The sequence below is a fragment of the Lampris incognitus genome, chromosome 8, assembly GCF_029633865.1.
Source record: "Lampris incognitus isolate fLamInc1 chromosome 8, fLamInc1.hap2, whole genome shotgun sequence".
Taxonomy (NCBI): Eukaryota; Metazoa; Chordata; class Actinopteri; order Lampriformes; family Lampridae; genus Lampris; species Lampris incognitus.
This window is the reverse complement of record NC_079218.1, coordinates 23,945,977-23,970,276: the sequence shown is the minus strand read 5'-3', so window position 1 is coordinate 23,970,276 and position 24,300 is coordinate 23,945,977. Positions and strand designations below refer to the sequence as shown.

Genomic DNA, 24,300 nt, shown 5'->3' with positions numbered 1-24,300 from the left:
CGGATGGTGGGATAGCCTCTGGCTCCGGAGGGATGCTAATGCTAGCCGCCGTCCCGTGACTGTAGCTAGGAAGCAACGGAGGGATGTTGCTAGCCTCCGCCCCATGGCTATAGCTAGGTAGCACCATGCTAGCCGCCTCCTTAGCAGGTGCGAAGGGATCTGCAAGTCCCCATCTTTGACGGTACAGGGCAGCCCACCTTTGGCGCCCCGATCCTCTGATGGTTTTACAGAAATTGCAGTCGATCTCATTACGGTCTACATCCCTCAAGTAGCCCGTGTAGTGAACATGCGGGATATGGGAGACACAGTCCGGATGGGGGTCCCATTGGAGCGTCGCCGGTTTAACACAACCGCACCAAGCGTAGAATCCGGCCACATCGACCGGATTAACGAACATCTTGGCGATAAAAGGTAAACTAACTATAAGTTAGTATCTAATATACCAGTATATCACTAGATTACTTGCGTATTTGCAGGTTTACTCTTAGTCCCAGCGAGAGAGAAACAGCCATCGACCGATCTCATTTAGTTGGAGATGGAAAGAGGAATAGCGCTTCCGGTGGGCGTGCTAATACGGGGTCGGTGGGAGGACATATGACCACAGGGGGTCATATTGTCCGGGATTGGCACGGGGAATGCACCTCCATCGTTTTTCTTTTTTCCAGCGAGCTATTGTGGATGATGTCACAATGCAATAACCCTCTCAGCCATTTTGGAGTTCGTGAAATGTAACCCACAGATCTTAGTGCACCAACAAATCTCAGAACTTGCCTCTCTGACATTAAATCCTTGATGTCTGAAAATCTTCTTAAATTTAATGATGATAAGTCTGAGGTCATTCTGTTCATTCCCCCAAATTCCACCAGTCCTTTTGGTACTAATCTTGGTGGTCTGTCAGGTAGTCTTAAGCATGCTGTTAGGAATCTTGGGGTAATATTCGATGCTAACCTCAGTTTTGAAAGTCAAATCAAAGATGTTCAGTCATGTTTTCTCCTGTTCAAGGTAATCTCCAAAATTAGGTCATTTTCATCAACTGCCCATCTGCAAAAAGTTGTACATGCTTTTATCGATTCTTGGCTTGACTATTCAAACTATTTTATTCAGATACCAGCAAGGGCTCCCGCCACCATTTGTAGTTGGTACAAAATGCCGCTGCTCGGCACGTTACTGGGACAAAGAACCATGACCATATCACTTCTGTGCTTGCCTCCCTACACTGGCTCCATGTTATATTTCAAATTGATTTTAAAATTTTATTGCTCCCTCTTTTTTTGTGTGGCATTTTCTGCCCTTTTTAGGTAGTGATAGTCGAGAGAGACAGGAAGGCAGGGGAGAGACAGGGGATGGCATGCAGCAAAGGGCCCAAGCCGGATTCTAACCCAGGCTTATTGCTCACTTTTAAGGCCTTAAACGGTCTTTCTCCTACATACATTTTTGATTTATTGACCTGGTATATGTCCTCTTGACCATTAATATGTGCAGATGGAGCCCTGCTGGTTATTTAAGGTCTCGGTTTGTCACAAAGGGTGATCGGGCCTTTGCTGTTAGAGCACCCACACTATGGAATTATCTTCCTATTGAACTAAGACAAACCAAGTATCTAGCTTCTTTTAAATCTCATCTTAAAACTTTTCTTTTTGTGAAAGCTTTATAAATGTTTGATATTTGACATGCATGTTAGGGCTAATACTCCTGCCTGTGTCCCTGACCAAGGCAATGGAAAGAAGAACTGGAGTTGGCTTCCGGGTGCTACAGCTGCCCACTGCTCCTATACAATAGGATGGGTTAAATGCAGAGAACAAATTCCGTTGTAACCTGTACAATGACAAAAATGAAGTGTCTTCCTTTCTTTCTTCTTTATTAATAGTTTTTTATGTTTACTCTTATTTTTACTCGACAACTCTGATTTCACAAAGTGTGGCAGCCAAAAATCTTGGTCTTACATTTGATCCAAGACTTTCCTTTGATAAACACATTAAAGAAATCACCAAGACTATCAAATTTCCCTTACATAACATAGCTAAAATTCGGTCTTTCCTGTCCGTGGCCGACGCAGACACTCCAATACTTGCATTTTTTCATCCAGACTTGATTACTGTAATGTTCTGTTTTCAGGTCTGCCACATGCTAGTACTAAAAGTCTTCAGATGGTTCAGAATGCTGCAGCTGGAATCCTAACTAAAACTAGAAAATTTGACCACATTACACCAATTCTTGCCTCCCTTCATTGGCTTCCTATCCATGTTAGACCAGAATACAAGGTGCTTCTGCTGTCTTATAAAATCCTAAATGGAATTGCCCCATCTTACCTGTCTGATCTCCTTAAACCGTACATTCCATATTGAGCTCTTCACTCTCAAAATACAGGGCTCTTGTGTGTACCCAACGTTAAAAAGAAGTCAGCTGGTGGCAGGGCCTTTTCCCTACCGGGCTCCGTTCTTGTGGAATAACCTGCCTGCTGCTGTCAGACAATCAGAGTCTGTTGAGTCCTTTAAATCCAAACGTAAACTCATCTTTTTTGCCTTAGCCTACAATTAGTTGCCTTTAAATTTAATACTTCACAACCTGTACTGCATGGCAGGTCAGTTTCGGTCTCAATAAATTTACCAACCACTGTTCTGCCGATGAGATTATAGAGTATAGATTGACTATTGCAAACTGTTCTCTTCTTTCACTTGTCTTTTCTCTCTCTCTCTGAATGTCTTCTCCTTTCTCTTCTTGTGTGTGTGAATGGTGTCATGAGTTTCCCTTGTGTGCACTTGCCGTCTGTCCTCCCAGGTTTCCATGGTGATGGTGGTCGCCACTTGGACACTGCTTGCCACCCCCCTCATCACATTTTCTTTTTTATATATCTATAAAGCCATTTAATTTTGTTATCCTGTTTCAATGTTATATCCTTTGCTCACTCAGATGTGTGACTGTGTTTTGTTTTTTGCCTGCATGGTGATGCTGGTTGCGTGGCTCGGGTCCTGGGCTGTTCCAGTGGCATCTGGACACTGCTTGGCATCCTCCTAATCATATGTTTTATAATCCCATTATACGTAATTCTGTTATCCTCTTTCAATGTTGTATTCTGTAAATTATGTAAACACAACATCCATTGCACGTCTGTCCGTCTTTGGAGAGAGACCCCTCCTTTGTTGTTCTCCCTGAGGTTTCTTCCTATTTTTTTCTCCCTGTTAAAAGGTTTTTTTTTTTTTTTTAGGGAGTTGTTCCTTATCTGATGCGAGGGCCTCAGGGCAGGATGTTGTGTTGCTGTAAAGCCCCCATGAGGCAAATTTGTGATTTGTGATATTGGGCTATACAAATAAAATTGACTTTTTTTATTTTTTAATTTCTGATACTGTCATGGCTCAAATAGTTCAGCTTTTGTGTAGACAAGAAAGGCTATCTGACAAATAAACCCCTTTCAATCCTACAGGAGAGACTCAATCTAGCTTTGGGGCTTTTAAACAGGTTTAATCATCAGTTAAGGCTACAGGCTAACTGCTCTTCTGTCCAAATCATGCACATGACAACACGCTGTACTCCCAGAGGTTTTGTCTGTTTATTTCTGGGACTCACATACATTGTTCTAATTTTCATTCATCTTGTCCTCAGCCCACCTTTCATGACGTATTTGTATATTCTGTGTCCTCACTCGAGAATCAGTTGGGATAAGAGGACCTTATCTGAGCACATGACTATATAATACAAACAAGATGAGGAGCCATACTGAACGTAATCTCCCCCCTGAGGTTGTGCAGTAAACTGCAGGGTAAATATTAGCCCTTTATTAAACGATCTTGTGTGCCCTCTAGAGAAGAGATGACGACAATGCAGTTGAATTCAAGGTTTGGCTGGGGTTTTGCATTACAGATGGGCTGCAGATTGTGTAGTTTGTCAAAATGATCTGTGCCTTTATATCGTACCAAAGGAGATCAAATAGTTTCGGTTGTCTGTGGTTTTAAAAAGGCACAAATGACAGACTAGACTTTTGAACATACATTTTTAATCCTATTGCACATCTTGGAAACTAAGATTTTTTTTCAATCAAAAGTGGGAAGGTATATACAAAGTGATGTATTTTTACACATGGTACCAAACAGGATTTTTCCATTTGATGTAGTTGCTTGCCTGACTGATGGCAACTAGAGAAGAACTCCACTGTATGATCCGCGGTGGTGTAGCGGTCTAAGCATCGGCTTTGTGTCGATGCAGTTGCCCACTGGGGACTGGGATTCGCGCCCCGGTCTCGTCAGATCCGACTATGGCCGGACTCGACGAAGCAGCGATAATAGTCAACGCTGTCTTCGGGAGGGGGGCAGAGTCGGCTTGTGTTCGTCACATGAATGCGTCTCTGTGTGTCGCAAAAAAGCTGTGGTTCGGCCTGGATTCGCTTGGTCACTAAAGTGGCGAGGCGTCTCCCTCGAGACTGCCGGCCGGAGAAATGCAGTTGGCGAACGCACGCAGTACGAGAGTGGGTGTTTGAACTAAAATAGGGATCGACTGGCCACTAAATCGGGAGAAAAAGGGACAAATCAGAAAAAAATAGAAATCCACCGTACTTGCTCATTGTACAGTTGTTCGGTTACAATGAAATTTGTTTTCTGCATTTAACCAATCCTGTATAAAGGAACAGTGGGCAGCTGCAACGCCTGGGGAGACAGGAATATTGAGGAGTAGACAGAAGCATGTCTTTTTGATGGTGGGAGGAAACCGGAGCACCTGGAGGAAACCCACGCAGACACGGGTAGAACATGCAAACGACACACAAAGGACCTGGGAGGGCCTGGGGTTCGAACCCAGGACCTTCTTGCTGTGAGGCGATAGTGCTAACCACTGGACCACCATGCCACCAGTATAAGTACTTATCATAGGCCTAATCAACAGCCAGAGAAAGTGAATCTAATAATCGTTGATAAAGAAGACCTGGTGTTGTCCGTATGAAGAAATCTGGCTTGAAGATTTGGCAGCAGGGTATGTCATTGAGGCAAGTGGACCTCTCTCATCTCAGTTTATTTGAGAAATTGACACTACCACAGGATTAAATTGTAGCTCAATATCCCCCTCCACTGCTCTCAGCGCTATCTGATCTCACCAGTCACCAACAAGAGACGAATGGTATGGCTGACAGCCAAGGCTTATTGTAGCCTGGTACCCAGTTCAGAGGCTGGTCTGTACATTCATAATTATGGTCATAATTATAGGTAAACAGATGACTTTTCTGGTGTGTTATGTTTCTGGAAAAGTATCAGATTAAATCTCTTCACCAACATACTATTTTTTATTTTTTTTTGGCTGGTGTCTTACTTGTACCCCAAGCTACACCAACACAAATTACATTCAACTTTGCATGGCATGATAATAAAGTATTGAACACTTAGAAGAATTGTGATGTCATTCCATGCCAGCCAAAGTCCTGGTGATAGAATTCAGCAAATATTAAAAAGTAATCCTAGAATATGCTGAATATGGAGCTGCCAGGGAAGAGGAAAAGAGGAAGGCTGAAGAGGAGGTTTATGGATGTGGTAAAGGTAGACATGCAGGTGGCTGGTGTGACAGAGGAAGATGCAGAGGATAGGAAGAAATGGAAATGGATGATCCGCTGTGGCGACCCCTAACGGGAGCAGCTGAAAGTAGTATTAGTAGTAGTAGATGAAAAAGTAATCTTAGCCAAAAAGATGCACAAATCATGATTGCATGGATAGGTTGAAAAATTCACCATGCATCCAGTAATCTATTTTACAGCCTATCCAAAAAAATAAAAACAAAATAAAATAAAAGAATGGTAAATTAGTCTCTTTTAGCCCATTGGATGACGGCAAGTAAATGAATAGATTAGAAGGTAGTCAAAACCTGGTGAGCTAATGTTTGAAAATGTGCTCCCCCTATGTTTGCTATTGCATCACAATGAATAAAAGCAAATGTAGTGGGGTTGTGACCATAATGTTCTTTTGGAACTGAAAATAATTGACCCATTGTTGGATTAACAAAATATGCTGCTCCAGAGCAAGATCTTTCTATGGGCCCTTGCAAAAATAATATAGTCAACAGCTTCTAAGACTGACACTGGACCCAACCCATGGGTTGTACAAGGCTTTAGTCAGTGGCCCTTTACTCATTCTCAGGTACTAACCTTGTCAGTGACCAGACCACGATTTAACTTGTAGCCACTCTATTTCATTACATTGGTAAAATAAAATAGTTTATAGATCCATTTCACAATACAAATACTTGTAACAAAGGTTTAGGTGAGTGCATGGCATACATGGTAGTTGGCTTCAACCTTAAGCATAAAGAAAAGAGAGGTTAAGAACAGCACCGAGTGGCAGTTTGTTAATTCAAGGAAGATAGAGTCTAGTTAGCTCTAAAATTCAAATTATAAAGTGAGTCATGTTTTTTTTTGTTGGCCAGCAAGTAGGTTACAGATGATGCCAACCAATAGGTCTTAAAAACCACAAATGCAAATTTATAAATTGAGATTTATTATGAATGGGATTTAAAAAAATTACGCAAGCTCGTGAATTTTAAAAGTTGTGCAACTTCACTGAGAAGATATTTTTTCAATATTTTCATATCATAAGTGCTTCCTTAGAGCAGTGATTTTACATACTCGTGGCTGAGGGCTTGGTTCTTAAGATAAAATGAAAAAAAAAAAACGGACAGAAGAAAATATAAATAAATCACAAAATAGAAACGTTTCAATGACTTAATGATGACAAGTAGACAAGAGATTGGCCAGGAATTGGTTTTGTATAAAATCTGAACAGTGAATACAGATGCAATATTATGCGTATAAAAATACATAAAGTAAAATAAAAGAATCTTTTCTATTTTGAGCAGATGTTCAAGTTAGCAGATGAAATGTAAAAGGCACTAAATATACAACATTCCAGTTTTAAGACATTGAACAGAGTCAAAGTTCATTCGGAGGTGAAGGAAAACAAAAGCGTTCGATATGCAAGATATAGTGCAGATTTTACAACATCACATACTATACAAGTATCAAATTACTCACATTATTTACCAACTAAAAATACAAACCACATATTTCAAGACACATTGAGTAGAATGAATATTGCAATGCAACCTGCATTCATTCAAACTTAAAGCTGCATAAGGGAATTTCTGCCCAATGGTGGTAAATGAAGCTGCATGCTGTTTTAGTCAATCGCAATTCCAAAAAACTCTGTTTTACATTGATTGATTGACCCAAGAAAACAATCATGGATCATGGCTTCCTACACTGTGACTTCTTAATTTTTTTTTCATTTTTGCATAACCAACAAAACCAAAGTAATCCACTTCAATTTAAATACCTTAAATATAACACGTCAGATAAAAGCCAGTCTATAAATATGTAAAATACATCACTCCCTCTGCACCAGTAGAGATTTAGTGGAAAAGCATGGGACATGCTCAGCAATTGGCAAATCGGCAAATAAACATAAGAAAGTTTTGTCGTTTTTCAAATTTCTTTGGGGCTGGGGTATTTTTAATTCTGATAGCAATTAATAGGTAATATTTTACCATCACAACATTCCAAGATGCAGCTTTAAATGTTGCATATGAGCTTCAACTGAAAATCTCATAGTTTTGTCAATGTCACAATTTTTAAACAGTATTAAATCCTGCAGCAAGTCACGGATAAGAACAAAAATAAAAAGGGACCAGCGTTAAATGTGTGAATATTCAAAATAGTAAGAATCTTCAACACAAAATATTTATCTGGAAGGCTTTTCATTTACCCATTGGAGGCTTGTGAAATAATTAAGACCAACAAGAGATAACATTAAGCATACAATTCAATTTCTAGAATCCTAGAGTATCTGAGTTTTCTATGCCAAGATATCCACAGCCACATGATATAGGAATGATTTACAGTAAATAGCACTATATGTTACAAGAGCAAGAAATATGTACAGATCGAAGTATTAATCTACTGCATTTAGGAGTCACAAGCTGAACTGGATGCACTAATATCATGACATTGGGGAAAAAACCATTTACAAGAAAATAAGACAGTGGATTTGGAATGTAGTTTAAAGCTTAAAAACATTTCAAAAGCACATCCTAATATCAAAGAATTGACATGAAATATTTGGCCCAATTACCTTGAAATAAAAAAGCAATCATTCAAAGAGTACATATCTAAACAAGACCAATTATGTCTATTATGACATTTATGATGTTTATAAAAGAACTGAATTACATGCAAACAGTTTATTTTGTATAATTTACACAAATTATACAAAATACACTGTTTGCATGTAATTCAGTAAAGAGGAAGATTCTGAAGATTCTTCATCTTCCTCCGTGACAGAGGAAGATGCAGAGGACAGGGAGAAATGGAAACAGATGATCCGCTGTGGTGACCCCTAGCCAGCCTCCTGCTCTTTACAGGAGCAGCCAAAAAATTACACAAAATACACTATTAGTAGATACTATATTAATCCCTGTGGGGAAATTACACTCTGCATTTAACCCATCCTAGCTGTGTAGCTAGGAGCCATGTATTTTGTATAATAATAATAATAAATATGTATTTAGTGTATTTTGTATAATTTCTTGTAAAGACTTGATTTGTGGATTTAATGTAAACGAAAACTTTTAAAGTGACATCTTAGCTGGTGATTTTAACATACATATTTCAAAATGACTGACAAGAAACCTCACAATACCTAATGCCAATATCAAACTACACGATTTTGTTGTCGCCGACCATTTTCCAGCATCGGGCCCGATTATGAATGTCAGTGTCAAGGAACGAGTGTCTTTACCCCATGTAGTGTAACATAATCGAAGAACAGCTGTGTGGCATCTGCAAGGCTCAGCATTTTCAGTTTTTACCAATTTTCACTGAAAAATATGCGGATTTTTTTAAAAGGAGCAGATCGGTTTAAACTAATTTTCACCAGGATTTTATGTTTCCATGGATCCAAAAGTTGCTCCTGTTCGTGTGAGGTTATGTAACAGTGTCCTCTTGTGGCATAATTTGACATACTGGATGGCTCGGAACAAGCTTCCGGAAAGGGAAATAGGTAAGTGGAGAGCAAATTGGGAAGAAAATGCAAACAAGCTGCTGATTATGCAGCAGATCTATGCAGCAGATCAGCCAGATTCACTTGAAGTGGTTAAAAAAACAAAAACGGGTGAAACAACTGAATGTTTGCACTGCAAATGGTGTGCAGTAGAGATAGATACGCGTGCAGACTGCATTAAAGAGCATGTTGAAAGCAAATCACACTGTTGTTTAAAGGAGGGCGAACTTAGGAGCCAAAGAAGTTTAGAGAGCTCATTTACATGGTCTCGCCAGTGCATAAGGGACCAACAAGATGTCGCAAATGAATTTGTTCGAGCACAGAGTTTTTCCGGTCAACCACTGGCCCTTGCAAATGGTCAACTAGGAGATTTTATTGGAATGCACTGCCCTGCCGCAAAGACCTTGACACATTCTACCAACCTCTCAAAAAAGTATCTCGAGGAAAACGACACGGCCCTGGCCAACAAAATCAAAGACAGACTTAATGAAAACGTAGCCAGTTCTTTGATATTCAAAGAAACCCCAGATATGCTTGATCGACCTACACCGGTGATTTTATTCTCGTTTTTCAAGTTCACAGTGGAGAAGCCCGCTCCGGTACTAGCAGACCTCCACTTCATCAAGTCAGCAAACAGTGAAAATCTTGCAGCTTGCATCACCATGACAATGAATGAAAACTCGCTTACCTGGGAGAAAGTAGCAGCGGTGAGTTCAGACTCAGCATCATACTGTGCCAAGTATGTTCAAGACGTCAAACTTAATCAGAAACCCGACCTCCTGCGGTTGTCATGCCCTGCTCATCTACTGCATGTAGCGGTGTCTCATGCCTGCAGCACCCCAGCTATGGCTGATGTGAGGAAGTTCCATCATTGATGCCGGGGCCATCTTTAAGCATGCCAACAAAGTCAGAAATCTTTTCAGTGACATCGCAGAGGAAGTCGGATTCCAGGGCGGCATGCTGATTCCTGTCGTGGTGGTTCAGTCTGTACTTGGTGGCACAGAGTGTGCAAAAGGCATGGAGTGTTCTAACGCGGCTTTTGGAACACGAATAATTCAACTTCGGGAAAGCAGAGAGACTGAAAGCGCAAGCCAGCTCCCATGTAATCAAGCAGACCCGGCGAACCAAGTTGGAATTTCTGATTGAAACGCTGCAACCACTTCACAAGGCCCATCTGAAACTGGAGTCATGATCTGCGAAAGACGCCACTTTCTCAAACACACAAGTGTATCAAATCTTGGCACGCCACATCACCGCCGAAATGGCCAGAAATTGCACATCCAATTACATTCCGGAGACAGCGAGTCTCTTTCTGTCAATGTTGCCTGTCAGAGATCAAGACACGTTGAAAGATGGATTCCGACATTTTCACAAGGAGCTGTCATAGAAATGGCAGGCCACTGTGGTTCGCAACTTGTCACAGGAGGCCTTTCACAGCGAAGTCTCATTCTGGAGAGTAATCGAGCTGTTTGATCCAAACCGCAAATCGGAATTCACATTAAATAAATTCGGCGATTACATGAAGATCATGTCTCCTTTCGTGGCTCCTAACGAAGACAAGGTGAGCATGGAGGGCGAATTCAATGCATAAATGGCAATCCCACCCCAGATAACCTCACAATCACACCACTGGAATACTGGTGAATTCATCCTAATGACTTTCCAACACTGAGTCGCACAGCCTCACACATCCTCTGCGTCCCACCTGGATGCATAACGGGCCTTCTCCAAGTTCGGCTACATTCAAGACTGTCGCAGAGAATCCCTCGGACAAGACACTCTATAAAAGCTGTTACGAGCATACACAACACAGGGTTTCTGGCATGACCATTAGCACTGCCTTGAAGGGGAAAAAAGTTCTGCTGAGAAAGGTAATTATAGCTAATTTCCAACAAGGTCTAATTGTGCAATTAAAGATTGTAATGCGAAGACATCTTTTCATGCATTTCCGAAAGACACAAGTCTCTGGAAGGTCGTTATTATTACGAGCAATACTGTACATCAAATACTGCATAGATGTTTTAATACTGGCAAATGACTCTTAAGAAAATAAACGCCTTGTGATAATGTACCTACTTTTCCAGTAAAAGAGATTGCCTGCAGCAGTATATTACATTCTAAATTGGAATGGTTCATCGACATCGTACATGTGGAATATTATTTGCTTTGTTGAAAAGCTTTTTTAGGCTTCATGTATTGGTTTCAAATATGAATGCCTTTTCTATTTTGATCATTTATTTATTTCAAATAAATATTGCATAGATACTTTATACGGGCAAATTAAGCTTAAGAAAAAAAAAGTCTTGTGGTAATGTACCTATTTTTCCAGTAAAAGAGATTGCCTGCAGCAGTATATTACGTTCTAAATTGGAATGGGTTATCATCGTGCATGTTATTTGCTTTGTTGAAAAGCTTTTTATAGGCTTCATGTAGTAGCCTATTGGTGTCAAATATGAATGCCTTTTCCATTTTTGTCATTTATTTATTTTAAATAACCTAGGCAAACGGACCCATGCGGCGAGTTATTATAGCCTACTGTGCTGGTATAGCAGAAACATTTTTTTCCAGCAGTGTTCACTTAACAAACGACTGTAACTGAAAATCAGTAAATTATCAATGTTTGGAATTAAACTCTGATTTTCACCCTGATCTTTGCATTGTTATTTTTATAGTCCGAGTTTCACCCGGATTTTTGTATGCTTTATTTTTTCAACTGATTTTCACCTGGTTTTTTTAATATTCAAAATAAACACCGATAAATTCCCGGATTTAAAAAAAAAAAAAAAAAAGCCGAAAACGCTGAGCCTTGGGCATCTGGGACACCCCACAACATCCCAATGAAAAGTCAAGCATATCAGATTTTTTGTATTTTCCTGTCTAGTCTGACATCTCCTACGACGTGTTCCTTGACGTTGACCAATAGGATGACAGAGTGCTCTCTGTCGCACATATATAAAAATGGCAAAGAGAAAGCGATGCTGCTGTTGCTGCCATCAGGTGGAACGACAAAACTGAGGAAAGGTTTGCCTTTTTGACATTTCCTTGAGGGAGGACCATGACAGAGTCAAAAAAAGTAGGCTAAATGTTGGCGAGAAATAGCGGAGACACATAAGCAACCTGATGAGAAGCATGTTAAACTATGCTAGGTTATCATTCTCCAGTAGCACTAGCCGCAACAGCATCCACAATCGTTTTCTTCCTCATTTTTGGACTGACTGCCAGCATCAGACATAGCGCCTCAGTAGCCATGATTAGCAATTTCTTGACCATCCTCCCCGACGACCAATGAACTTGCGCAAGATTGGGAAAAGCAGCATACGATGATTGACTGGGGTCATACGTGTACTGTTGCCAGTAGTGATGTGGCGGGTCTACCCACAACCTGCGGGTACCTTGGATTGACCTGTGGGTTCGGGTAAGCTTACTAGAAAATATCACGGGTTCGGCTGGGCAGGTCAGAGAGTGACAAAGCAGCGTGTCGGGCAAGTTTTATTTCGTGTAGGCTTTGCCTTCTAAGGGTATCGCTAGTGGGTTTATCCCCTCACGCATGCGCGCAGCACTGAAAAGATTTAAGAATACCCATCTAATAGAGGGCCCCACTTACGGCCGCAACCTGTCATTATAATGAGATGAGGTCGTACAATCGGCTCCCAAAAGTTTTTTTTAAGCTATAACGGAGCCAGCAGAGCCCAGATCTTAGAGGGCTGCGCCTATACTCATAGAATCTAGAGTTACAGTATGTAACTACCGTTACAGAAACATTGCGTGCAATAGGCTAAGCTGTGTGTAATGTGCATGGATAAATAGATTCGCTAGCCCTTGGCTAACGGGTCAGACCCTTTAGTCAACTGGTTAACGTAGTCGCTCGTGGTGCGCGATTGACCTCCATTAGTGAGACGCTGCTATGACGGCTTGACTCAAACAATCTGGACTTTCCAAAATGTTTTCAAATGGTGGGTGACACAGGGGTTCGAGGCAGGCTGGTTTTGCTCAAATCCACAACAGCCTTAAAAGCAGCCTTCCAGGACAGGCCATGCATGGTCTCTCGCACATCTTAAGAGGACTTTGCAACACCTCAAATACAACAGCATGCAAAAGATGCAGAACTGGTGACCTTGTCTCGGACCGCAATGGCTACCACGAGTTTACGACATAGATCCTCCCCATTGTTTAGAAAATCAAAAACAAAGCTGTAGAAAGGACAGAAAAATTAACAAAAATCAAACATACTGATCTAGCAGCATCATGAACACCCTTCACTACAAGTCCAGAGCCCTGGGAATACAGTCATAGCCACTCTTCTTCTTTTCTGTTTGGCCAATCCACATTTTGTGTCTCAACACTTCGGAGAGATGAGATCCCTCTGAGAGCATGTAGCCATAGTCACATTTCCCTCAGGTTCTGCTATGGATGTATCTGAACACCAGGATCTTTCCAAAACTGCAGATTTACCACAGAATGACCCTAATTTGTGGACTGGGATTGCTCTTACTGGCTGGTGTGCGAGTTATACAGATATTGGATGCTGTGAGGACCATTACAGACTGGTTTCAACTGGGTTTCCATACTGCTTACTCAAAAAGAAACGCAAAAATCCTCTGTAAATGTTCATATTGTAGCGGACTCTCTGGACATAATTCACCATAATCAGTTCTGGTCGCTTTAAGAAAGTGTTTCCGGGTTGACAGGGCGAGCTAATAGCGGACTCTCTGGACACAATTCACCATAATCGGTTCTGGTTGCTGTAAGAAAGTGTTTCCGGGTTGACAGGGTGAGCTACGACGATGATTGGTTGGGGCAGGGCCATGTTGCTCGGGCTGTTGGTTTCGTATAAAGGAAATAAGACACACACGTTCGTGTAGTCAATGACAGAAAGTGTCCGTCTCTACTTTCCTGCAATTTCTACATTGGTGACCCTGACGTTTGTCTGCTGGATGTTTCCAGAGACAACTCTTCGTGAACATGATGACTAATGCAGTTTCTCTCAAGCTGCTGGAGTTCTGGGAGTCGTCAGCCTTGACTTGGTTCGCCCAGACCGAACCACAGTTCGCATTGCGGGAAATCACCACAGGCGCCACAAAATACTATTATGTAGTGTTGGCTCACGGCAGTTCAACAGCAACCAGAGTGGTGAGCCTCCTCAAAAATCGTCTGCAGCAGGATAAATACAAGACACTCAAGGCTCACCTCTTGAAAACGTTTGAACTTTCTGATGCTGAGCAGGCCAGCCGGCTTTTCCCTCTACAGGGCCTCGGTGACATTAAGCCATCTGAACTTATGGACAGGATGCTGCATATCCTGGGACAGCACAAAGCCGACTTCCTCTTCATGCAACTGTTTCTGTGACAGCTGCCTTCTCAGGTACAGGCTGCTTTAGTCAACACCGCCATCACTGACTGTTGTGCTCTGGCTGAGGAGGCTGATAAATATTTCCTGGCTGGTCAACAGCACTGCGCAGCCGTGTTTTTTCCTGCCCGAACATTTTCAGCACTGCCTGGAGACACAACAGTCGCCACCGCAGCAGCAGCTCCTCAACGATGGCAGGACCACAGCTGGTGTTTATACCATGCAAAGTTTGGACCCAAAGCCAAGCGCGGCGGGAAACACCGGGGCTGGCACTCAGAAGTGGCCATGTGCATCAGCCAAACCGGCAGGCTGCTTTTCATCAAAGACTCAATTTCTGGATGGCAGTTCCTGTGCGACATGGGCACATAGAGGAGCATCCTGCCTAGTATGCAGCAGCCGATAGCTGGAACAGGCTACAAAAAACCATGGATATGGAAAAATTCATCTCCGTCCGTTCCTTTAGGGTAACCATAACAAATACACTAGTGCACTCTTGCAGCTGTTTTACCTGAGCCAACTCCTTGCCACCATTACTGTTTGTCTGTCTTCCTGCTCCCATGATTGTTTTATACTCTGCCTTTATGTCATAGCCTAACCTGCTGCCCCCCCTCCCGTCTGTTTTAAACCCTGCTAAACGTGTGGCATGTCATAACCTGTTGCTACACCCCTGCTGTCTGCTTAATCGCTGCTAAATGTACTGTATATCCTAACTGCCTGAGTTGTATGTCTGTTTGCCCCCTAACTGCCTGCTATACTGTCCCATTAATTGCGCTGTCTGCTGTAATTAACTGTCCACTGTCTAACCCTGCTGATACTGTATGCTGCCAATACCATTAATGCTTTATGTGTGTGTTGTATGTTACCATTGGATGTGTCGTATGTTGCCACCACTGCTTACGTCTATTAACCTACTCCTGGGTTATTCCATATTTGCTGCTATTGCTCTACTGTGCGTGAACGTGTGTGCTATGTCTTACCTGTTGCTATATGTCAGCCTTGTTCCTCTGCACACGCAAGTATGACCACTATGAATGTTTTGTTGTACTGATTGTGATGTCTACACTACCGTTCAAAAGTTTGGGATCACATTGAAAATGTCCATATTTTTGAAGGAAAAGCACTGTACTTTTCAATGAAGATAACTTTAAACTAGTCTTAACTTTAAAGAAATACACTCTATACATTGCTAATGTGGTAAATGACTATTCTAGCTGCAAATGTCTGGTTTTTGGTGCAATATCTACATAGGTGTATAGAGGCCCATTTCAAGCAACTATCACTCCAGTGTTCTAATGGTACAATGTGTTTGCTCATTGGCTCAGAAGGCTAATTGATGATTAGAAAACCCTTGTGCAATCATGTTCACACATCTGAAAACAGTTTAGCTCGTTACAGAAGCTACAAAACTGACCTTCCTTTGAGCAGATTGAGTTTCTGGAGCATCACATTTGTGGGGTCAATTAAACGCTCAAAATGGCCAGAAAAAGAGAACTTTCATCTGAAACTCGACAGTCTATTCTTGTTCTTAGAAATGAAGGCTATTCCATGCGAGAAATTGCTAAGAAATTGAAGATTTCCTACACCGGTGTGTACTACTCCCTTCAGAGGACAGCACAAACAGGCTCTAACCAGAGTAGAAAAAGAAGTGGGAGGCCGCGTTGCACAACTGAGCAAGAAGATAAGTACATTAGAGTCTCTAGTTTGAGAAACAGACGCCTCACAGGTCCCCAACTGGCATCTTCATTAAATAGTACCCGCAAAACACCAGTGTCAACATCTACAGTGAAGAGGCGGCTGCGGGATTCTGGGCTTCAGGGCAGAGTGGCAAAGAAAAAGCCATATCTGAGACTGACCAATAAAAGAAAAAGATTAAGATGGGCAAAAGAACACAGACATTGGACAGAGGAAGACTGGAAAAAAGTGTTGTGGACGGATGAATCCAAGTTTGAGGTGTTTGGATCACAAAGAAGAACGTTTGTGAGACGCAGAACAAATGAAAAGATGCTGGAAGAATGCCTGACGCCATCTGTTAAGCATGGTGGAGGTAATGTGATGGTCTGGGGTTGCTTTGGTGCTGGTAAGGTGGGAGATTTGTACAGGGTAAAAGGGATTCTGAATAAGGAAGGCTATCACTCCATTTTGCAACGCCATGCCATACCCAGTGGACAGCGCTTGATTGGAGCCAATTTCATCCTACAACAGGACAATGACCCTAAACACACCTCCAAATTGTGCAAGAACTATTTAGAGCAGAAGCAGGCAGCTGGTATTCTATCGGTAATGGAGTGGCCAGCGCAGTCACCAGATCTGAACCCCATTGAGCTGTTGTGGGAGCAGCTTGACCGTATGGTACGCAAGAAGTGCCCATCCAACCAATCCAACTTGTGGGAGCTGCTTCTGGAAGCGTGGGGTGCAATTTCTCCAGATTACCTCAACAAATTAACAGCTAGAATGCCAAAGGTCTGCAATGCTGTAATTGCTGCAAATGGAGGATTCTTTGACGAAAGCAAAGTTTGATGTAAAAAAAATCTTATTTCAAATACAAATCATTATTTCTAACCTTGTCAATGTCTTGACTCTATTTTCTATTCATTTCACAACATATGGTGGTGAATAAGTGTGACTTTTCATGGAAAACACGAAATTGTTTGGGTGATCCCAAACTTTTGAACGGTAGTGTATATCTGTGTACTTGGCCTGTCATGTCATTGCTGTTCCTTGTTTTTACCTCTCTTTTTTATTTTACTCCCCATCCCCTTCCCCTAGGGGGCACTTACCCCCAACATAGGCCGTTATTGTAAATAAGAGTTTGCTCTTAATTAACTTGCCTATTAAAATAAAGGTTGATGATGATGATGCTCGCATCGAGAGTAGACATCCTGTCCTGCGGATATGGCCCCCCCATGGAAGCCGCTACCGGCAGGCCCATCCGCACTTACTGCACTAGGTATGTGGAGCTGTGTTTCGGAGGATAGCGGTTCGGTTGGGACTTTGTCACGGCAAAAGTGGCCATCCCCTCCTTGGCGCGGATTTTCTATGCGCCTATGGGCTGCTGGTGTCAAAACCGCCGCTTAATCAATGCTGTCACTTTCAGTTCATATGTGTGTACTCTCAGCAGAGCGGACTCCATCAGACTGTCTGGCATGTTCTCCGCCACAGACGATTTTCTCCGGCTTCTCGCCGAGTTCCCGGTCCTCACACAGCCCAGTTTCTTGTATTCCACCGCCAAGCACGGAGTGGAGCACCACATCGCCACCACTGGCCCACCACTCTATGCTCAGGCTTGGTGCCTTGACCCGGCCAAGCTCACCGCCGCCAGGGAATTCAAGAATATGGAACGTCTTGGCATCATTCGCTGCTCCAACAGCCCGTGGGCTTCACCCCTCCACATCATCACGAAGCCTGGCGGCGGGTGGTGCCCATGTGGTGATTTCCGTCGAGTCAACATTACGATGACACCAGACCACTACCTAGTCCCACACATCCAGGATTTTTCTGCCCACCTGGCTGGAAAGGTCATCTTATCCAAAGTGGACCTCATCCGTGGATACCACCAGGTGCCTGTCCACCCACTGGATGTCCCCAAAACGGCGGTGATCACCCCATTTGGATTGTTCAAGTTCCTGCGCATGCCGTTTGGCCTCAAGAACGCCCCGCAGACATTCCAGTGCCTCAGGGATTTGGTGCTATGGGACCTGCCTTTTGTTTTTGTCTATCTAGATGACATCTTCGTCGCCAGCACCTCCAAAGCGGAACACCTGTCCCACCTTCGGACTCTTTTCGAGCGGCTCAGCCAGCACAGGCTGATCGTCAATCCAGCCAAGTGCCAGTTTGGGCAAAGACCACCATCGAGTTCCTCGGACACCAAGTCACCAAAGACGGGGCGGTACCCCTCCCGTCAAAGGTGGACACCATCATGAACTTCCCCCGACTGCTCACAGTCAAGTCCTTACAGGAGTTCCTTAGCATGGTGAACTTTTACCACCACTTTATCCCTGAGCTGCTCAACTCATGCAACCTCCGTATGAGGCCCTGAAAAGCAAGGCCACCAAACACACTGTGGACTGGTCCACGGAGAGTGACAAGGCGTTTGCAGACACTAAGACTGCTCTGGCTGACGCAACAATGCTGGCGCACCCATCACCCAAGGTCTGCACCTGTTCGGTGAAGCCATTGCGGCTGGGCCATCTGACCCCCTCCACATTGACTTTTTCTATTATGGTGAATTCTGGGGGTACGTAGGTAGCAGACTTTCTGGACACAATCCAATATAATCAGTTCTGGTAGCTTTAATAAGTGTTTCTGGATTGACAGGGTGAGCTACAACGATGATTGGTTGGGGCAGCATCATGTTGCTCGGGCTGTTGGCTTTGTATAAAGAAAATAAAAGACACATGCGTTCGTGTAGTCAATGAGAGAAATTGTCTGTCTCTACTTTCCTGCAATTCCTACAATATTTCGATACGTTGACACCTTTTCTCACTTTCCCGTCATTTTGTTAATGTGTTTTGTTATTTTTAAGGAAGGCCATATTGTTTTTGTACAATGTGCTCTTATCCATATCAACAACACCACTAACCCCATGGCTACTGAAGGCAAAAAAAAAAAAAAGAAGAAAGAAAAAAAGAAAAGCGCGATCTGCAGTGAGTATGCGCTGTATGTATGTGCATCACTAGTTGCCAGTCTCCTGGCCAATACACAGCAAGAATGTATGGCACTATGATTGCCTAATTTGACATGGTGACTATCGCGAAAGACAAAAATATCGTGTAGTCTGATCCCGGTTTAAGGGGGTTTGGGATTGGGGTTAAGACATCTTTTAATCATCGAACCCAGGAGAAATCCAGACAAAGGCAGTGTTTAAGGGGACCACAACAGCATGCATTAAAAAAAAAAAAAAAAAAACCCTGCATATAAACAGTGATAGGATGACAGACACCATTTTTAACAGTTTCTCTATTAATTGATAACCAAATTCTTTTTGGGGAAGTTAATATTTGCATGCAAATTTACAAAAGACAATGTAAAATCTAACATTATACACACCACGCGTACATTGTCTTGATGCCATCTGAGGGCAAATGTGAGACAGCTGGTTGCTAGCTTCAGTGAAACTGGTTTTAATTGTGGGAACACTAGTGTGTGATTGACTTTTAATGGGTATGTCATCCAAAGTTCAGCTGTGGCTAAACTTACCACACAAAGAAACCATTATTATGTTAAATTTTCTTTGACTGTATAAAGTAAATGGAATTTAACACTTTCTAAAGCGTCGGTTACAGTGTGTATGCATGGCAAATGAAAAATAATCTGTTTTTGTATGAAATAACATCCATTTATGAATCCACATTTTATCACTACAACCACTGTAAAGTCAAAACCACCTTAAGCAAAGATATTTTAGAGCTTAACTCATGCTTTATGTAGGGGTGCGCGGTATATGAGGTAGACGGTATAAATGATATAAATTTGGCCTACGGTAGAGATTTGGACTCTACCGACCAATCGCGATAACGCTTGTTGATGACGTCATCGTATCTGCCTCAGTGTGAAAATGGCTTCAAGCACAGAGACCACGGCGCAGGGGGAGCTGGTTAAAAAAACTGGTGCTACTTCAGTGATTTGGACTTGGTTCGGATTTAAAAAGTCGGATAGTGAGCAGAAAAATGTCATTTGCAAGATGTGTCGAGTGACAGTGCCTGCAAACAAAGGTAACACGAGCAATTTGTTCTACCATCTAAAAACAAAACATGTCCTCGAGTATGAGGAGAGCCAGAGGATGCGCTCGACTCAAACGCCCAGTCAGTCTCCGAACACAGGAGGGAAGAAAAAAGTTTGCCCTACTACCCAACCGCAGACCTCTATTGCGCAAGCTTTTTCGAAGAGTACTCCCTATGATAAAAAGAGTAAGCGTTGGACTGACATTACAAAAGCCATTACGATACACTTATGCAAAGACGTGGTCCCTTTCCAAACAGTGGAACGCAACGGGTTTCAAGACATGATTAAAACCCTTGATCCACGATACGTAGTGCCGAGCCGCAAGTACTTTAATGAGACAGAAATGCCCAAACTGTATGGCCAGCTCCGAGAGAAAGTTGAAAAAGACCTCCGTGAATTAAAGTATTTCGCAACTACTACGGACTTGTGGTCGAGTCGCACCATGGAGCCTTATATCAGCCTCACGAAGCAAGTGAACTGGAGTTAACCTTTTCATTGTTTTTGCAATTTGCATTATAGAAAACCTCTTTTACTTGAAGTACTGTTTACAATATACACTTTATTTTTGTGTTCTTGAAGAAGTGAGCAATTGTTGTTGACAACATTTTCACTATTTTGCATTATAGACAACAGCCTGTTGTACTGTTTTTATTTAAAATATCAGCAATGTTATTTGTGTTCGTTTGCACTATTTTGCACCATAGAGTGCTGAGTTTTAATTTTGAGATCTGCACAATAAATGTTCTCAAAATTACATTATATCTGTTTTTTTTTTTTATCAATTTAGCTTTGCTAAGGGACTATACAACCCATTCAGAAACACTTCCATTATAATTTTTACACTTAAGTTTATATCGCGATATATACCGTTACCGTGAAGGGATTCAATTTATACCGCAATATGAATTTTAGGTCATATCGCCCAGCCCTAGCTGTATGTGTAATTAGGTTTTTCAAATGCCATTGCATAATTTCTTCAGCATCTAGTTGGTAAATATCATGGCTTGAAATATTTCTTTTTTAATCACCAGACAATACGGCTAGTAGATTTTAAACTTCTTAGCCACTTAGTCACTCAGAACTAGCGATATCACAGATGAATCAAGAGCAGTTGCTATTTCTGGACAACTCTTTTCCTTGTCTCGTCTATTATGGTACGTCTTGCAGGAAACAATATAAAGACATTCATGCTGCCGCCACAGGTTAGCAATATTGCTACTTGCCTGGCATCACGCAAAAGGCATGTGTGAGTGTAAGAAAATAAAATAAAACTATTAAAGTAAAATGATTCTGTCAGGAGTGTGACTCGGGCCAAATTGTCTTCTGTGTGCATTCTGATAACTGAAAGACAAAAAAAAAAAAATCTGTGAAATATGTCATTACGTGTGCAGTCTTCTCTGTTTTCAATATTGTTAAGGATTGGTTAAGGAAATGTCAGTGTGAGAAAACAATAGTGTTCATTTGCACACGGTCGGGAGAGCCAGAGACACTCATGCTCAGTCAATTCTGAAGCAGACCTGACAAATGAGGGCTCTGTTTTACATTGTGTTATACGTCACAACACTGTGTTCATGAGAAGTATAGTTAGAGAATTATGGCTTCAGCTTGCTTCAGTCAGATGCTGATGTAGAACTATTTAGAACTAGATTCATCATCTGTCAAGTTGGCTAGTAGTTTGACAGCATTAATTCGTCTTTTTACCTGCATTTGGCAAGTTGGCATGTCTAAATTTCAAGCCCTGGTGAATACATTATATGACATTGGTACAATAAACCCTCTTAAACTGCAATCTTTAAATAAATCTGCAATTTCTTTCATCCTAGTTAAAATACCCCCTCCCCACTTACTCATTTCAAGAGCAGCTAATAAAGGTGTAATCCTTAACTTTTTTTTGGTCCCCAATTCCTCCCTTTTCTCTTTAGTTTTTCCGAATGTCAGCATAGACTACTGGCTCCATCTTATGGAATGCGGTGGGATTTGTTCTGCCAGAGTGATCCAGTTGGGCATATATCACCGGTCCCTGGGAACAGATTGAGAAAATGTAGAAAGATTAAAAGTAAAACCTATGGAAAGGTTAAATTCAAAACAATGAACCAAAAACAAGACAGATTCAACTGTTTGTATCCTGATCCCTCTAGTTATGCCTAAAGAACCATAGAATATACCAAGACTTCTGTTTTACCACATTATTCAGATCTTTAAAATCAATAATGAGCAGAATCTTCCTAATCTTGTCCACAGCAAAAATGCTGGCAAGAAAGTGATGAAATCCTACAACCTGGCGTGATTTCAAGACAGCCCACACATGCATGTTGTGCACTGTCCATGCATCTTATGACTTCCTATTCTATGATAATGCTTCCTTGGTACAATTAATTCATCACTGCCAACATTTTCCGTTTAAAATTCTGCTGTGTTACATCTCAAATACACAGCCCTCTTCAAAGCTAAGATTTGATTGTCTACTTTCTAAGATGGCACTGCCTTACTGAAATCACGCAGTTGGGAGTGGGCAGAAATAGTCATTGAGAAAGATAAATATGATCAAATCATAACATTGGTCTGGCTCCCTAGACATTGTGAGTGGACACAAATGACTACATGACAGATTTTTTTCCTTGCTTTTTTTTTTTGGGTTCATATGCTCCTTCTATTCTCGGTTCCCAAGAGTGTTTCCAACAAAGATATGGAATTGATAATCTGTGATGAGTCCTCGGAATTTAGCAGTAAGTAACCCTGGGGGAAAAGACAGAAGTTAAAGTGTAATAACTATTACCCTCCAGTTTGTCTAGGCATTTCAATGGGTGGCAGTGAGCAGGTTGCTTGGTCACTCCTAGCTGTTTTTATTTTTAAAAACAGCTAGGAGCAAATAAATTTATTTATATATTTAAATAAATAAATCCACTTATTTAAATACATTTATTTAAATAAATAAAATAAATATTTTATTTATTTAAAACATAAAAACTACCTGTGCTGGGCCCGAGGAGCTGCTACGCTTGGAGCCCTCCAAGCTACGCTCCACCTTCTTTTGGGGTTGTGAAGCATGAGAGCTCACACTCTCCATGGACATACATCTAGATTACGTTTACAGTTCAGCAGTGGTGTTGTGCAATTTTGAGCAGTTCAGGAATCATTGATGTACATAAAAATTGCAACAGAGACAGAGACAAACATAAATATGGAGGGCAGACAAAAATAAAACATTGAGAGATGGGCACATATGGATGCAGTTTTTGTGAACACATAGCCTGCCAGCTCTAAGGCAGAGATACTGAACGGAGAGACAGACACTGGGCAAAACAAGTTAGACCATGTACAAGGCTCAGTGTTTTCGGATTTTACCGATTTTCACTGAAAAATACCCTGATTTATAAACTGATTTTCACCCGGATTTTATGTTTCCACAGATCCAAAAGTTGTTCCTGTTCGTGTGAGGTTATGTAACAGTGTCCTCTTGTGGCGAAATTCGGCATGCTGGATGGCTTTGAAAAATAAAAACTGAAAACGCTGAGCCTTGACTATGTACTATAGGAAGGCATATTCTTGGTGGGGAATTAATACTCTTACTTGAGTCTTATCAATAACAAGACCCTAGGCAGTCTCTGTCAAAGCTCTCTAATCTATTCTTACATACACTCCAAAGAATCTCAAGTTATTTAAGGAGTGTGACTGCCTGCTCTGGATTTTAACCCCTTTCAGAAACCAGGTTAAACCTGAATAACCTACAGCACACACACACGTACACACGCACGCTCACTTTTCTGTTATCAACAAATCAATAATAAAGCAAACTGATGAAAGGTGAGTAGAGTGAAATGGACAGAAGAGACTTGTTAGATTTAAATGCTTATTGCAACCAGCAGACAATGATGGAAGATGAATGTCAGACAACAAACAAATCTTTGAAATGAGATTGGTAGGATTGGGGTCATTATGAATTGGCTGTGTTTTCACATTAACAGTGGGGGAAAAAAATAACAATTGAAAACAAATAATCCCAATGATTGCTTTGTGTGAGGGCAATTCATATTTGATGTTTGCTTAATCTTTCACCATGACCTTACATTGTTTAGATAGATGCTTAAAGTCCATGTGTAATAGAACAAAGGTAGTCTTATAATTGCCACGCCACTTTGTTCTTTTCATTTTGTCCTGCATGGTAGTTTGTATGACAAATCCCCCTCCTTACTACAGGTATTTTGGTAAG

General features: G+C 41.7%; 1 protein-coding gene across 1 annotated transcript in view; it reads right to left on the bottom strand.

Annotated features, from left to right (window-relative positions):
* Positions 1-20,711: 20,711 nt before the first annotated feature.
* Positions 20,712-24,300, bottom strand: part of mpzl1l (myelin protein zero-like 1 like) — a 29,627-nt gene continuing 26,038 nt past the window's right edge. Inside the window, exons 5-6 of the mRNA XM_056285360.1 lie at positions 23,062-23,167; positions 20,712-22,110 (exon numbers count right to left, since the gene is read on the bottom strand). Of these exons, the coding sequence (XP_056141335.1) occupies positions 22,009-22,110; positions 23,062-23,167 (208 nt within the window). The 3' untranslated portion in view covers positions 20,712-22,008. The remainder of the gene's footprint in view (positions 22,111-23,061; positions 23,168-24,300) is intronic.